Source organism: Schistocerca serialis, chromosome 2 (genome assembly GCF_023864345.2).
Source record: "Schistocerca serialis cubense isolate TAMUIC-IGC-003099 chromosome 2, iqSchSeri2.2, whole genome shotgun sequence".
Classification (NCBI taxonomy): domain Eukaryota; kingdom Metazoa; phylum Arthropoda; class Insecta; order Orthoptera; family Acrididae; genus Schistocerca; species Schistocerca serialis.
The window spans coordinates 552,465,420-552,483,212 of record NC_064639.1 but is presented as its reverse complement, the minus strand read 5'-3'; the positions used below and the strand labels follow the sequence as shown (position 1 = coordinate 552,483,212).

The window sequence follows — 17,793 nt, the reverse complement described above, 5'->3', positions numbered from 1 at the left end:
TGTACTTGATTTATTCTCCACACCAAGTTCTGTCCCATGGAACAACAATTAGGTATGACCTACACAAACATCAAGAATCACGATAACAATCAGCACAGATTACAGTATTTTGAATCCAGAGGGCAGGCTCCGATTTTGAATTTTTTTATTCTTTATTTATTTATTTTCACTTTTGCCTGAAGGCCCTACAGCCATCAAAACATGGTGTAGCAGTTGGCAGATTTTGAGGTAATGCGCCTCCCTCCTGCTCAGCGCCGCCAAATCATCTTTTTTTAATAGCATTTAGTTAGCAAGTAAGTCATTTCATTGAGTCCAGAAGTATGGCTCTTTCAACAATCATTTGGCTCCTTTTTTAGGAACTACAGGAAAGCACAAAAATCCATGCTGATTAGAGGAAATTTATTTGCCTTGGACTAAGATTCCAGAAAACGCTTTAATATCCGATGAAAGGTGTATTATTGCATTGAATTACAAAGCACAACAAAGTAAACTAATGCTGTGTTGTGGTTGTGTATGTGTATGCCGACGAGCCCGGAAGACACACATAGACCAAAAGACTGAAATATTAACAGTTGAGGTCGTTGGTGGAAAAGCCGTTGCGGCATAGCTGACAAGCTACCGCAACTTCACAAAAGAGAAGGAAGCTGTTCTAAGCAAAACAGACTTGGATTTATGCAGCATGAATCATATAAGTCATATGCATCATAATTGCAACAAACTGCGTACCAGCGAGTGAAAGGAGGAGAGGAACAGCGAAATATTCACTGCAGTAGTTTGCTAACTATAAGGATTATTGTAATATTACAGTGCAGATATTGTGAAATTTGTCCTGTAAGGTCCTAGCAGAAACATTTTTTATATTTTTTATTGTGAGAAAGAAAGTTGGGCGAAAGAAACTGACATGAAGATGTTTGTTTAAATATTTTTTGCGTCAATATATGGAGGTTTTAAATGTGGGCTAATATTTTGTTTGCGTATCGTATAAATAAGTCGTTTGTGCTTTACATTTTTTAAATATCTGTACTTTTCCCTCCGGCTGTTTAAGCCATTAAACTGAAGCGTCGTACAGGCATTTTAGACATGACGCAAAATCCTGTAGATTAGTTATTTCCTGTGGTTAGTTTGAACTGTATGAGTAAACCTGAGTAAATTATTTTCCAAGAACTTTGTTCCAAAGTTAAAATCAGTTAAAATGTTGATTACATTTTGACTTCTCTGCGTACCTATAAAATTTGATAAAATTGTTCTTCGTACGTTTGAAGTTCCCTCGCCCTTAAATAACTTAAACAGTATAATTACTGCAAAAAATAAAACTGCACAACAATACACCTTGTTTTATTTCAGCTTTTTTTGGCATTTTTGGTACACATATTTAGCTTATTTCACTTTGGAAAGTTGGCAGCTCTGCTCCTGCTGTAGGTTACAAATACGAGCGGTTTGACTGATGTAACTGGAGGGTTCATTCGCCTCCTAAACATTCTTGACAACACGCATTTCGTGGAGAGAAATAGTGCTGTTTGGCCACGTTAAGTTGATGGTCGCATTAGTGCTGCCAGAAGCGGAGAAGATAGGCACCACCTGAATGATATTCTTAGTTATGGCATTCTTTTTTGGGGGAAAAAATGCACAAATTATGAACACAATTTTCAAACTCCAGAAACGAGCCATAAGAATAATAACCAAAAATACTAGTCGAGCTCATTGCAAAGATCTGTTCAGAATACTGGGGGTTTTAACTGCTTCATGTGAGTACATTTACTAGTCAGTTGTACACATCAAAAAAACATTGGTAATTACTGCACAAACAGCTCTGTCCATGACCATGCAACAAGAGACAGACTCAACTTACATTTACCAAGAAAAAATAAACATAAAATTCAAAACAGTATTTTCTACCAAGGAATAAAAGTGTACAATGAATTACCAAAAGAGATTAAAGAAACTGCAAAAATACACTTATTTAAAAAGGCAGCTAAAAAGTACATGTTATGCAATACATTTTATACATTGAAGGATCACTTAGCTAAAACAGAGTAGGGGCTTGATAAAAAAATGTTATTCAAATAAATAATAAAAATAATGTTATAAAATATCCAACATTCCCCATGACACCTTCACTTTATGTTTTTTCCTTCTTTTTTTCCTTTCTAGAAATTCTTACCCCCAATCTATGCATAGAATAATACTAACACCTCTTCCTCTTTCTCAGCTCAACATCTCACTCATTATGGAGGGATGCCGACTGAGTTTTTCGGGATAGGAAATGGGAAGTTTCAGTACAGAAAATGGCCCAGAGATCGCGCGTGCGCGCGCGCGTGTGTGTTATTAAATAATGTGCGTATAGTGTGTGCAGTGACATAGTGGAGTATGAGTGAACACTGTGGCATTACATTATTTAATAAGTTATTTGTAAAAAAGGTATTGTATACTAGGAGCAAATCTAATGATTGTCTAACTAGAAGTCTGTAAATATGTGTGTATACGAATTACCTTATTTTAAATTGATCTAAATTTGCAAATACTTCGACATGTTCTATATCCTTGTAAAAAGAGATCTACAGATGAATAAAGCTACTACTACTACTACTACTACGTCACAGGGTGCCCTCAATGTCAAGGTGCCCTAGATGCAAAATATTAAGAAAGGCTTGTGTTTACTAACTTCTGTAAGCACTTGTTGCGGTGTTTACAAGTTTATTTTAGCAACTTCCTGCAACTTATTGTTGCAGAAGTGCAATTATTCTTAAAAACCAAAGCAGTGTTCACTGTTGTATTATTATTATCTTTCCTTTCTCAGACCTTAGGTCTGGTTCGGAATGAAAGTGACGCGGACCTTGATCAAGCGTCACTTCCTTTTAACTGTACGGTATATGTTACATCGCGTTTAGGAACTTTCGGGTAATTGAACATGTATCAATAATTACGGATTTCTGAAGTTGTATGTATAAGTTTGGATGTAGCTGTATTGCATTGATGTACTGGTGGATATTGCGTGGTATGACTCCTGTAGTTGAAAGTATAATTGGTATAATGTCAACTTTATCCTGATGCCACATGTCCTTGACTTCCTCAGCCAGTTGGATGTATTTTTCAATTTTTTCTCCTGTTTTCTTCTGTATATTTGCTGTATTGGGTATGGATATTTCGATTAGTTGTGTTAATTTCTTCTTTTTATTGGTGAGTATGATGTCAGGTTTGTTATGTGGCGTTGTTTTATCTGTTATAATGGTTCTGTTCCAGTATAATTTGTATTCATCATTCTCCAGTACATTTTGTGGTGTATACTTGTATGTAGGAACGTGTTGTTTTAAAAGTTTATGTTGTAAGGCAAGCTGTTGATGTATTATTTTTGCGACATTGTCATGTCTTCTGGGGTATTCTGTATTTGCTAGTATTGTACATCCGCTTGTGATGTGATCTACTGTTTCTATTTGTTGTTTGCAAAGTCTGCATTTATCTGTTGTGGTATTGGGATCTTTAATAATATGCTTGCTGTAATATCTGGTGTTTATTGTTTGATCCTGTATTGCAATCATGAATCCTTCTGTCTCACTGTATATATTGCCTCTTCTTAGCCATGTGTTGGATGCGTCTTGATCGATGTGTGGCTCTGTTAGATGATACGGGTGCTTGCCATGTAGTGTTTTCTTTTTCCAATTTACTTTCTTTGTGTCTGTTGATGTTATGTGATCTAAAGGGTTGTAGAGGTGGTTATGAAATTGTAGTGGTGTAGCCGATGTATTTATGTGGGTGATTGCTTTGTGTATTTTGCTAGTTTCTGCTCGTTCTAGAAAGAATTTTCTTAAATTGTCTACCTGTCCATAATGTAGGTTTTTTATGTCGATAAATCCCCTTCCTCCTTCCTTTCTGCTTAATGTGAATCTTTCTGTTGCTGAATGTATGTGATGTATTCTATATTTGTGGCATTGTGATCGTGGAAGTGTATTGAGTGCTTCTAGGTCTTTGTTACTCCATTTCACTACTCCAAATGAGTAGGTCAATATTGGTATAGCATAGGTATTTATAGCTTTTGTCTTGTTTCTTGCTGTCAATTCTGTTTTCAGTATTTTTGTTAGTCTTTGTCTATATTTTTCTTTTAGCTCTTCCTTAATATTTCTATCATCTATTCCTATTTTTTGTCTGTATCCTAGATATTTATAGGCATCTGTTTTTTCCATCGCTTCTATGCAGTCGCTGTGGTTATCCAATATGTAATCTTCTTGTTTAGTGTGTTTTCCCTTGACTATGCTATTTTTCTTACATTTGTCTGTTCCAAAAGCCATATTTATATCATTGCTAAATACTTCTGTTATCTTTAGTAATTGGTTGAGTTGTTGATTTGTTGCTGCCAGTAGTTTTAGATCATCCATGTATAGCAAATGTGTGATTTTGTGTGGGTATGTTCCAGTAATATTGTAACCATAATTTGTATTATTTAGCATGTTGGATAGTGGGTTCAGAGCAAGGCAGAACCAGAAAGGACTTAATGAATCTCCTTGGTATATTCCACGCTTAATCTGTATTTGCCGTGATGTGATATTATTTGAATTTGTTTGGATATTAAGTGAGGTTTTCCAGTTTTTCATTACTATGTTTAGGAACTGTATCAATTTAGGATCTACTTTATATATTTCCAATATTTGTAGTAACCATGAGTGGGGTACACTATCAAAAGCTTTTTGGTAATCGATGTATGCGTAGTGTAGCGACCTTTGTTTAGTTTTAGCTTGATATGTCACCTCTGCATCTATTATCAGTTGCTCTTTACATCCTCGTGCTCCTTTGCAACAGCCTTTTTGTTCTTCATTTATAATTTTGTTCTGTGTTGTATGTGTCACTAGTTTCTGTTTAATGACTGAAGTTAATATTTTGTATATTGTTGGTAGGCATGTTATGGGGCGATATTTAGCTGGGTTCGCTGTGTCTGCTTGATCTTTAGGTTTCAGATAAGTTATTCCATGTGTAAGTGTATCAGGGAATGTGTATGGGTCTGCAATGTAACTGTTAAATAATTTAGTTAGATGTGAATGTGTTGAGGTGAACTTCTTTAACCAGAAATTTGCTATTTTATCATTTCCAGGGGCTTTCCAATTGTGAGTAGAATTAATTGCTTGGGTGACTTCATGTTGCAAAATTGTCACTTCAGGCATTTGTGGTATCATCTTGTATGTGTCTGTTTCTGCTTGTATCCACCGTGCATGCCTGTTATGTTGTACCGGGTTTGACCATATGTTGCTCCAGAAGTGTTCCATGTCTGTTATGTTTGGTGGATTGTTTATTTCAATGTGTGTGTTATCTATTGTCTGGTAAAATTTCTTTTGGTTTGTGTTGAATGTTTGGTTTTGTTTCCTTCTATTTTCACTTTTTTTGTATCTTCTGAGTCGTTTGGCGAATGCTTGTAATTTCTGCTTCTTTTCGTCTAATTGCTCTGTCGCTTCTTGTTGTGAGATTTTACCTAACCTTTTTCGTTTTTTTTTCCGAGATTTCATTTCTTATAAACTGTGTTAGCTGTCTGATGTCTTTTCTCAGTTTTTCTATTTTGATCTGTAGCCTGTGTTGCCATGCTGGTTTTGTGGGTTTCTTCTGTGTGTTGGTTGGTTCTGATCTCTGCCTAGTGTGTATATTTAGTGTAGTGAGTGCTCCTATATATACCAGTAGTTGTAACTCTTCCATAGTTGTGTTTTCATTTATTTTGTTGTGTATGATTGTGTTGATAGTTTTTATTGTTGTTTTGACTTGTGGGTTATTTGGTGGTCTATGCAAGAATGGTCTAATGTCTGTATTTGTGTCTTTGTATTCTATATATGTTAGCTGAAATTTTTCTTCTATATCTAATATCTGTGTCACTTTGTGTTCTATTTGTGCTTGTTCTGGTGGCTGCCTTAAGATTTCGTTTTCCTCTGATTGTTTAATTGGTGCGTGTTGTTCTTTGTTTGTTTGCTCTGGGATGTTTGAGTCCATTACTGTATTTTCTTCTTCTTCTGATTGTACATTATTTTGTTCCAGTATTTGTTGTACTTGTTTGATGTTTTCTAATTCTGACTGGGGTATCCTGTTATTTTTGATTATTACACGGATCTGATCAGCTAGTCGTTGTTCTGTTAAAAATTTTAATTCTGGGTATCTGATAAATGCTGTGTATACTTGTGATCTGTATCCAGTTGTGTTGGTTCCTAGGTTTGTTGCTTGGTAATAACAGAACATGAGGTGTCGATTAACTTCATCTGACCATCTCATCCTCTGTCTGTTTTCCTTCTAGGGTGGTTGCAGGAAGCATATCCTGCAAAACACCTCTATTTGGATTTAAATCATTTTCCAGTTGGCTAGCAGTGTCGTTACCATTGTGGGCGGACATAGGGTTCAAACGTCGTCCCCGACCATGACGGCGCTTGTCCGAGGCTTCTTTAGTTCTGTCCTGAACCAACTAATCACACCAAAAGGGGGATTAGCCCTGTTAGTGGTTTGTTCTTTTCGTTTTACGACTGGCAGAACATATCATCATCATCATCATCATCATCATCATCATCATCATCATCATCATCATCATCATCATCATCATCATCATCATCATCATCATCATCAAGGAAATTCAAAGGAGGACTGATGAGTTTGTCTATAACGTAAATCACGCCAGGAATGAAGTTAAGGGTGTAAAAGAAGAGGTTGAAGACTTCAGGGAGAGATCAGATGAGACGCGAGAAGTACACTAATGGCCATTAAAATTGCTACACCAAGAAGAAATGCAGATGAGAAAAACATACTCATTTCACGCAATTTGGGTGCATCATCATCATCATCATCATCATCATCGAAAAAATGTTAGAGGAGTAGGGGAAGTCCGGCTGAAATGATATTCCATTCTGTTTTTAGTTCATTATTGCTTCATAAACCATAATGTTAATAAAATTTTCATTAGGACCATACCTCATTCATTTGTAGGTTTCGCTATCTTGATGCTATGTTTTTAAATTTATATAAACCATACGTTTTTGACATTCTTGTAAAATGTGCATGTGTCATTCTAGACCAAAGTCGGTTTAAAATGACATAGCAGTGAGAAAAAGTAAGAAATTCAGATAAACGTTAGTATGTGATATGTTCAACAAAAGGTTTCTCACTTCAACTGTACAAAAAGTGAACACTGGAATTAGAATTACGAATGTGAATCCATGAAGCAACAAAATTAGTTCAGTTTCTGAAAAATTGATTCTAAACAATCCTATCTATTTGAAGACGTCACAAATAAAGTTTTTTGTTCTGTTGCTTACTCCAATACATTCAGTGTGTTCCCACAAATTACACTGCTGACATCTTAAGCACTGTTCTCCAGGTTTTGAATGCAAGTATAGTTCCAGGTAGTACGAATATTGACCATCATCAGACGCATCACTGTTGTGGCCATAAAGATCTTTTTCGTACAATATTTCTTTCCCGAAACAAATTTACCTCCCACAGCGTTTCGCAAGCTTTTGTGGAACAAATTTGTTTATGGGGATGTGTACGACATTTTAGTTAGAGTAAGTTTTCTTTCATGGGATTAGGTGTAAATGTGTGCATTATTTAAAGGAAGATCAGAGTAGAGCTGTGGCACGTAATGCTTTAAAGACAGTGACTTACGTGAGCGACAGAAGCGACCGACAGCCATCGATTTGAATGGTCACGAAAGCAAAGCACGTTTGTATAGTGAGGGAGGATGCACACTAATGTGGTTCAAAATGAAACACGAGCCAGCCATTGATGCCGAGCAAGAGAGAACAGCGGAAGAAGTTCATTTTAAATCAGTCTGCAGACAGGGCGCAAATGTTAATTCCAGAATACTCCAATGATGAAGGCTGAGTTCACTCAGGAAATGAAAGTGAAAACAATACCGTGGTGGCAGGTCATATACGTTCTGTAAATACGGAAAGAGGTACAGTCAGGGAAAGTAACAGTCCGATTTCGCGGTTAAGTTGCCATAGAGCAGCTAAGTCGCGTGCGTCTAGTCCAGAATGCGTTGCTCGAAGTACGCAATGAGAATCGATCATTCAGTTTACACAAGAGGCAGCGAAGAGACGACTACAGGAAGAAGCTCAAAGACAGGAGATCCTCATTAATGAAATTAGGGACATTCAGAAGCGACAAGACAAGGAGGAAAACAGACAGGTCGAGGTCAGGAAAGAAATTAAGGAAATTCAAAGGAGGACTGATGAGTTTGCTAAACGTAAATCACGCCAGGAATGAAGTTAAGGGTGTAAAAGAAGAGGTTGAAGACTTCAGGGAGAGGTCAGATGAGACGCGAGAAGTACACTAATGGCCATTAAAATTGCTACACCAAGAAGAAATGCAGATGAGAAAAACATACTCATTTCACGCAATTTGGGTGCATAGATCCTGAGAAATCAGTACCCAGAACAACCACTTCTGGCCGTAATAACGGCCTTGATACGTCTGGGCATTGAGTCAAATGGAGCTTGGATGGCGTGTACAGGTATAGTTGCCCATGCAGATTCAACACGATACCACAGTTCATCAAGAGTAGTTACTGGCATATTGTGACGAGCCAGTTTCTCGGCCACCATTGACCAGACGTTTTCAATTGGTGAGAGATCTGGAGAATGTGCTGGCCAGGGCAGCAGTCTGACATTTTCTGTATCCAGAAAGGCCCGTACAGGACCTGCAACATGCGGTCGTGCATTATCCTGCTGAAATGTAGGGTTTCGCAGGGATCGAATGAAGGGTTGAGCCACGGGTCATAACACATCTGAAATGTAACGTCCACTGTTCAAAGTGCCGTCAATACGAACAAGAGGTGACCGAGACGTGTAACCAATGGCACCCAATACCATCACGCCGGGTGATACGCCAGTACGGCGATGACGAATACACGCTTCCAATGTGCGTTCACCGCGATGTTGCCAAACACGGATGTGACCATCATGATGCTGTAAACAGAACCTGGATTCATCCGAAAAAGTGACTTTTTGCCATTCGTGCACCAGGTTCGTCGTTGAGTACACCATCGCAGGCGCTCCTGTCTGTGATGCAGCGTCAAGGGTAACCGCAGCCATGGTCTCCGAGCTGATATTCCATGCTGCTGCAAACGTCGCCGAACTGTTCGTGCAGATAGTGGTTGTCTTGCAAACGTCCCCATCTGTTGACTCAGGGATCGAGACGTGGCTGCACGATCCGTTACAGCCATGCGGATAAGATGCCTGTCATCTCGACTACTAGTGATACGAGGCCGTTGGGATCCAGCACGGCGTTCCGTATTACCCTCCTGAACCCACCTTTTCCATATTCTGCTAACAGTAATTGGACCTCGACCAACGCGAGCAGCAATGTCGCGATACAATAACCGCAATCGCGATAGGCTACAATCCAACCTTTATCAAAGTCGGAAACGTGATAGTACGCATTTCTCCTCCTTACACGAGGCATCACAACAACGTTTCACCAGGCAACGCCGGTCAACTGCTGTTTGTGTATGAGAAATCGGCTGGAAACTTTCCTCATGTCAGCACGTTCGAGGTGTCGCCACCGGCGCCAACCTTGTGTGAATGCTCTGAAGAGCTAATCATTTGCATATCACAGCATCTTCTTCCTGTTGGTTAAATTTCGCGTCTGTAGCAAGACATCTTCGTGATGTAGCAATTTTAATGGCCAGTAGTGTAGCAGTAGAGTCCAGAAATGGGGCTAGGACAGCCAGATTGGTAGCATGAGATGCGCAAAAAATGCCCAAATTTCGCGATATCAGGCAGCGCTGGCGAAGGTCGAAGAGAATGCAATCAAGAAGACTATTTCTACTCTCAAAAAACAGGGACAGAATAACTGAAGACATAGGAAGAAATTTTAGAAATCAAAGACGAGCAGACACGTCTGACTACCCAGTAGAGCCAGCTGTTGGGTGAGATGAGACAAATGTTCTAAGGCGTCGCTCGTGTAGAAATTCAGCCAGAAGCAACAGCACGTCGCCGTGAGTTCGTTGGTCACCTGGAATGTCAAAGAAAAATTTTACAACCCAACCTGCAGCCACATCCCCGGCAATGTCCTATAAAGGGCAGGAGCGCCCGCTCCGCCGACGACCGACATCGGCCGATCGTTTCAAATCAGTGCTCCACTACACGCGCGGTCACAATGTAGCCGACATAATCGTCCGAACGTACAGATTTCGGACGATGATCACTGACATTCAAATCAGGTTTTTTCGGTCATAATGGCCGTCACGACACGAAACATGAAGTGTAAGAAACTAATACGTTAATAAATGGGGTTCGAGGTATTCTGAACATAAAAAATATCATTACCTCGTTAAAGTTCGGAATGTATGGACTGAAATCGCAGGTTTATTGGAAACCACAAGTATGCAATATTTTTTATCAGAAAGTTTAGTTGTGGATTATAACCTGGAAAAGTAATTTGTTGAAGTAACAAGGATGGCTTATCTCTTGATTAAAGTTACTGTAGTGGATCTTTTTGGGTTGGGGCAGGTGGACATCAGCTGTCTACAAATTATTACTGCTTAATGGCGTTTTTTGGGCAGTAGGGTGGTGATTCTGTTATGTGAAGTGGGTTGCAAATATGGTATATTTTCAGTGTCTTAGGTATTCAGAGTATCTTATACTAAACTTTATATTTTCTTTCACAGGTATATTGAATGACAGCCAGGAAGGTTAATTGACGTGTGCCTGGACAACTTCAAATAAATTCAGCGAAACAGATTTCAGGTAGCCCCTATGTGTAGAGGTGTGGTTCGAGGTCTACTAAAAAATCCGATACTAGAAGTGGCAATCTGACATTCGACATCTGTCGATTACTTCATTCTAATAATCAGGCCTATACCAGTCTCAAAAGTACAGTTTCAAAGTTTGTGTGTGGTATGTTGGATGATATTTAGGATTCCTAAATATCAGTTTAAAATCTAATATTTTCACTCTTGCACTTCAGATACCTGTACTACGAAATTTTTAGTTTATTCTATATCGAATTTTGAAACTGCTTCGTGCAAGTGCACTAACATACACTGTAATATTGATTTTCTTTATTAAAAGCATCACTCAATCTGAAATAATACTGCCCCTAGGAATACTGCTACTTCGTTTCTCAAATCCACTGGATAAGAGTTTAAAGAGCAGTGAAGTGTACTAGAATCATTATCTGAATATGCTGCCAGTACTGCAATAATTTTCACCATTTTTAGAATAAAGTGAGCTGCTGTAAAACAACAGATCTACCTTTCATTAGATAGATATAGAAACACGTACTTCCACCACGTATATCAACCGTTATGTGCTCATAACCTCATCGGCAACATCTTTGCACACCATACTCACACATGTTGACATTGTAGCGTAATAAACGAGTCTGTGAAAAACATTTGAGAGGTCCTTAGTGTGGTGTATCACTCACACTTTATATTTCCGTAAAACACGGATATAAACATGAAAAACATCAGTTACCGCCTGTTATTTCTAAGTTGGTGGTCTCTTCTGACGCTAATAGCTGGTGAGAGAAGGAAAGTGGCGCCACAAAGTTAAAACGTTTTCATTTTTGTGGCATGGTGTGTTTTCCTTTCATCTCATGTACACTCCTGGAAATTGAAATAAGAACACCGTGAATTCATTGTCCCAGGAAGGGGAAACTTTATTGACACATTCCTGGGGTCAGATACATCACATGATCACACTGACAGAACCACAGGCACATAGACACAGGCAACAGAGCATGCACAATGTCGGCACTAGTACAGTGTATATCCACCTTTCGCAGCAATGCAGGCTGCTATTCTCCCATGGAGACGATCGTAGAGATGCTGGATGTAGTCCTGTGGAACGGCTTGCCATGCCATTTCCACCTGTCGCCTCAGTTGGACCAGCGTTCGTGCTGGACGTGCAGACCGCGTGAGACGACGCTTCATCCAGTCCCAAACATGCTCAATGGGGGACAGATCCGGAGATCTTGCTGGCCAGGGTAGTTGACTTACACCTTCTAGAGCACGTTGGGTGGCACGGGATACATGCGGACGTGCATTGTCCTGTTGGAACAGCAAGTTCCCTTGCCGGTCTAGGAATGGTAGAACGATGGGTTCGATGACGGTTTGGATGTACCGTGCACTATTCAGTGTCCCCTCGACGATCACCAGTGGTGTACGGCCAGTGTAGGAGATCGCTCCCCACACCATGATGCCGAGTGTTGGCCCTGTGTGCCTCGGTCGTATGCAGTCCTGATTGTGGCGCTCACCTGCACGGCGCCAAACACGCATACGACCATCATTGGCACCAAGGCAGAAGCGACTCTCATCGCTGAAGACGACACGTCTCCATTCGTCCCTCCATTCACGCCTGTCGCGACACCACTGGAGGCGGGCTGCACGATGTTGGGGCGTGAGCGGAAGACGGCCTAACGGTGTGCGGGACCGTAGCCCAGCTTCATGGAGACGGTTGCGAATGGTCCTCGCCGATACCCCAGGAGCAACAGTGTCCCTAATTTGCTGGGAAGTGGCGGTGCGGTCCCCTACGGCACTGCGTAGGATCCTACGGTCTTGGCGTGCATCCGTGCGTCGCTGCGGTCCGGTCCCAGGTCGACGGGCACGTGCACCTTCCGCCGACCACTGGCGACAACATCGATGTACTGTGGAGACCTCACGCCCCACGTGTTGAGCAATTCGGCGGTACGTCCACCCGGCCTCCCGCATGCCCACTATACGCCCTCGCTCAAAGTCCGTCAACTGCACATACGGTTCACGTCCACGCTGTAGCGGCATGCTACCAGTGTTAAAGACTGCGATGGAGCTCCGTATGCCACGGCAAACTGGCTGACACTGACGGCGGCGGTGCACAAATGCTGCGCAGCTAGCGCCATTCGACGGCCAGCACTGCAGTTCCTGGTGTGTCCGCTGTGCCGTGCGTGTGATCATTGCTTGTACAGCCCTCTCGCAGTGTCCGGAGCAAGTATGGTGGGTCTGACACACCGGTGTCAATGTGTTCTTTTTTCCATTTCCAGGAGTGTATTAGTAAAACTTGTCTGGTGATTGCTGTAACAGAGAATAGAGTGTACAGTATTCACCACTTTTTTTTTCGAGACAGATGTAACTCATTTACATGCATCTTTCAATAACAAAAGCCACACTGCAGCATTCGTCTACTAGAACAGACGTATTGTGGTATAGCTGTGTACGGCGCTCGGCCGAATGCGTGCAGTCAGTGGCGCGTAGCACACAAAGTACCGAGAAGGACCACAATTGCGCGCGTCTCACATGTACGAAAACATTACTACATGACTCTCATGATACGAGACGGAGGTGCCACAGCATTCAGGGATCATTCTACCATGAAATATTGGGTGCACGCTAGCCGGAAGTTAGAGGAAGTTCAGTGGCGGAAAATTATGAATGTTTCGGATTAAAACCTCTCTCAGTTCAAAATTTTCAGGTTTACAAAGAGAAGCACAATTCATGAGGGTTATTCAGTATGGTAGGGTACTACCCCAGTCATGGCCACTAGCATACAAATTCGAATCTGTCTGGATACCTAGAAGGTATGCTGCAATGCGCAGCATTGCAGCAAACTGCCCCAGCTACGGCGAATTCAGAGAAGCTTTCCTAAAGCCCTACTGTTCACAGGACACGCAAGAAAGGATTAAACAGGAGATTATGTTAGGGAAGAATTAAGAAGCATCGGGGTGCCACAGTCCGGTACAGTTTTTCTGCAGGCTTGTCAACAATCACTATTACCTGGACCAACGGTATAGTGATAAGACGATAATGACACACTCCAACATGAATCTGTCAGTGAGGTACCATGAACTGCTCATTGGCAAATCTAATGACTCAATGTCATTTAAAAGCGCTCCACGAGAGTTAGACTGTCAAGGAAGCACAAAACGCGAGTAACCGAATGCGATATAATGAACGAAATTCGAGAGGTGCATCAGGAGGGAATAATAACGAGCAAAACAAACAGAGGGTGACAAAGATTTAGGAATGAGCCTCAGTGGAATGATAGAAGCAGACGGAGGACATATGGTGGCAAGTTTCAAGGAAACAGAATTAGCAACAGGGAGGAATGCAAAATTCGACCGGTTTAGGTAGCCTGCCTGGGCAAACAAGGAATAATGGAGGATTGGTAGGCAAAGTCCGCAACATGATCACTAGAATGACTTAGTTGAAATCAGACCACCTAACCCGTCAAACAGAAACCGCAGCAGAAATCTGCATAGGGGATCTTCATAGAAATTGACAGTCGGCCGCTGCCGCCTCAGCCCAAAACTAAGCCGCAGGTACTATCGGTACGGGCAAACTTTACGGTTATATCATTACGGTAGTGTTAAGAATCATTTGTTTCCAATTCTTTTATGTAGTCATATCGTGTGTTGTTCCTTAGTTGCTTGAATTACACTTTTTGGATGATTTATTTTTATAATTAGAGGATAAGATCTTCTCCATGAAATCTGTTCAATGAGTTTTGCATTTTGATGATTTACCGCAATTTTGAGACATACTGGTACTCTCATGTTTCACAGACAGAATTTTATTCCATATATATAGGGAAGTGTGCCGATTTCTCGGCGGAAACCCCTTGGGTTTATCATAAAACTGATTGGTTTAATCCTTGAACATTACTTTATTAGCAGCTTGTCAAGCCACAGCGAAGACATGTGTTGGAACAACGTGAAAATTGCATTTATGGTTCAGAAATAATTGCACCTATCTTTGCGACAATTCTTCTCAGAATTCATATAGGAATACAGTAATGGTTTAGTTTCTTCCGTTGGGGCGTATGTACGGTCTGTTCCACCATTCAGAGTGAGGAGGTTATAGTGGAGCCACTTAAGTTTATCTGTGATCCGATAATGGATCTTTGTGTGGTTTGGATTATGCCATCGATACCGATGTGGCATCTTGCGAGATGGACGTGGGTTGTCCATGTCAGAGGCGTGTTATGTTTAAGGACGGTTTTTTTTCTCGCTGTGGTTCGATTTGGGTTATTAGTGTAGTTATGTGTTCTCGGTGATTTTCGGGTGTGGTTACACGTATGGTTAATCTCTATCGTGCGATATTTTTCGCTGGTGGAATTTTTTCGTCTGGTTATCGCTTGTCGATTCTCACCAGTAGTCGATTTTTTACCTTGTGGTATTTCTATTGTGGATCGCCAGCGCCAGAGCCAGAGCCGCGTCATCGGCGAAGTTTAGCATTAAGTTACGTGAGCACATGGAGTGTAAATTTATATGAAGAGTAAAGATGTAGCAAACGTGATTAAAAAAACACTGAGATAAACAAATCCTTATGCACTACAAATTATAGAAAATTGGTATTTTATGTCTTTTCAGCAGCTGTTTGAGCTGTTTGATGATAGCTTATCTGTTGTGGATTTTTGAGAGTTACTGTTCAGTTTCAGGGGGGCGCGGAGGGGGGGGGGGGGACTCAAATTCTTACCGATGTCTAATCTATCCTGAGCACAATAGGGAGTGTACAGATGGTTCAAATGGTTCTGAGCACTATGGGACTTAACATCTGAGGTCATCAGTCCCCTAGAACTACTTGAACCTAACTAACCTAAGGCCATCACACACATCCATGCCCGAGGCATGATTCGAACCTGCGACCGCAGCGGTCGCGCGGTTCGAGACTATCACCTAGAACCGCTCGGCCACCCAGGCCGGCGGGGAATTTTAATTTGAACACAGAGTAGTCTATCTGATCATAAGGGGTGATTGATTCACTTCGTAAATACTTGCACAATATATCAATGGAAGTGTTCAACTGGACTGCTTTAGTATACAGACAGGGTGAGCAATATGGCTGTAACCGAAAGGATACACGTAACGTCCTCTTACTGGGTCCCCTAAGCTGTCCCTCACGTTCTTTGTCGCACTATCGGCTGCGACGTTTATTACACTTCACCAACCCATATCGGTGATGTTCTTCCAACCCATATCGGTGATGTTCTTCCAACCCATATCGGTCATGTTCTTCCAACCCATATCGGTCATGTTCTTCCAACCCATATCGGTGATGTTCTTCCAACCCATATCGGTGATGTTCTTCCAACCCATATCGGTGATGTTCTTCCAACCCATATCGGTCATGTTCTTCCAACCCATATCGGTCATGTTCTTCCAACCCATATCGGTGATGTTCTTCCAACCCATATCGGTCATGTTCTTCCAACCCATATCGGTCATGTTCTTCCAACCCATATCGGTGATGTTCTTCCAACCCATATCGGTGATGTTCTTCCAACCCATATCGGTGATGTTCTTCCAACCCATATCGGTGATGTTCTTCCAACCCATATCGGTGATGTTCTTCCAACCCATATCGGTGATGTTCTTCCAACCCATATCGGTGATGTTCTTCCAACCCATATCGGTGATGTTCTTCCAACCCATATCGGTGATGTTCTTCCAACCCATATCGGTGATGTTCTTCCAACCCATATCGGTGATGTTCTTCCAACCCATATCGGTGATGTTCTTCCAACCCATATCGGTGATGTTCTTCCAACCCATATCGGTGATGTTCTTCCAACCCATATCGGTGATGTTCTTCCAACCCATATCGGTGATGTTCTTCCAACCCATATCGGTGATGTTCTTCCAACCCATATCGGTGATGTTCTTCCAACCCATATCGGTGATGTTCTTCCAACCCATATCGGTGATGTTCTTCCAACCCATATCGGTGATGTTCTTCCAACCCATATCGGTGATGTTCTTCCAACCCATATCGGTGATGTTCTTCCAACCCATATCGGTGATGTTCTTCCAACCCATATCGGTGATGTTCTTCCAACCCATATCGGTGATGTTCTTCCAACCCATATCGGTGATGTTCTTCCAACCCATATCGGTGATGTTCTTCCAACCCATATCGGTGATGTTCTTCCAACCCATATCGGTCATGTTCTTCCAACCCATATCGGTCATGTTCTTCCAACCCATATCGGTCATGTTCTTCCAACCCATATCGGTCATGTTCTTCCAACCCATATCGGTCATGTTCTTCCAACCCATATCGGTCATGTTCTTCCAACCCATATCGGTGATGTTCTTCCAACCCATATCGGTGATGTTCTTCCAACCCATATCGGTCATGTTCTTCCAACCCATATCGGTCATGTTCTTCCAACCCATATCGGTCATGTTCTTCCAACCCATATCGGTCATGTTCTTCCAACCCATATCGGTCATGTTCTTCCAACCCATATCGGTCATGTTCTTCCAACCCATATCGGTCATGTTCTTCCAACCCATATCGGTCATGTTCTTCCAACCCATATCGGTCATGTTCTTCCAACCCATATCGGTCATGTTCTTCCAACCCATATCGGTCATGTTCTTCCAACCCATATCGGTCATGTTCTTCCAACCCATATCGGTCATGTTCTTCCAACCCATATCGGTCATGTTCTTCCAACCCATATCGGTCATGTTCTTCCAACCCATATCGGTCATGTTCTTCCAACCCATATCGGTCATGTTCTTCCAACCCATATCGGTCATGTTCTTCCAACCCATATCGGTCATGTTCTTCCAACCCATATCGGTCATGTTCTTCCAACCCATATCGGTCATGTTCTTCCAACCCATATCGGTCATGTTCTTCCAACCCATATCGGTCATGTTCTTCCAACCCATATCGGTCATGTTCTTCCAACCCATATCGGTCATGTTCTTCCAACCCATATCGGTCATGTTCTTCCAACCCATATCGGTCATGTTCTTCCAACCCATATCGGTCATGTTCTTCCAACCCATATCGGTCATGTTCTTCCAACCCATATCGGTCATGTTCTTCCAACCCATATCGGTCATGTT

General features: G+C 41.5%; 1 protein-coding gene across 1 annotated transcript in view; it reads right to left on the bottom strand.

Moving 5' to 3' along the window:
- The window catches only part of LOC126456202 (glycerol kinase-like), a 213,854-nt gene extending 196,985 nt beyond the window's left edge, over nt 1-16,869 (bottom strand). The window contains exon 1 of the mRNA XM_050091956.1: nt 15,906-16,869. Coding sequence (XP_049947913.1) covers nt 15,906-16,869 — 964 coding nt within the window. The remainder of the gene's footprint in view (nt 1-15,905) is intronic.
- Nucleotides 16,870-17,793: the final 924 nt, after the last annotated feature.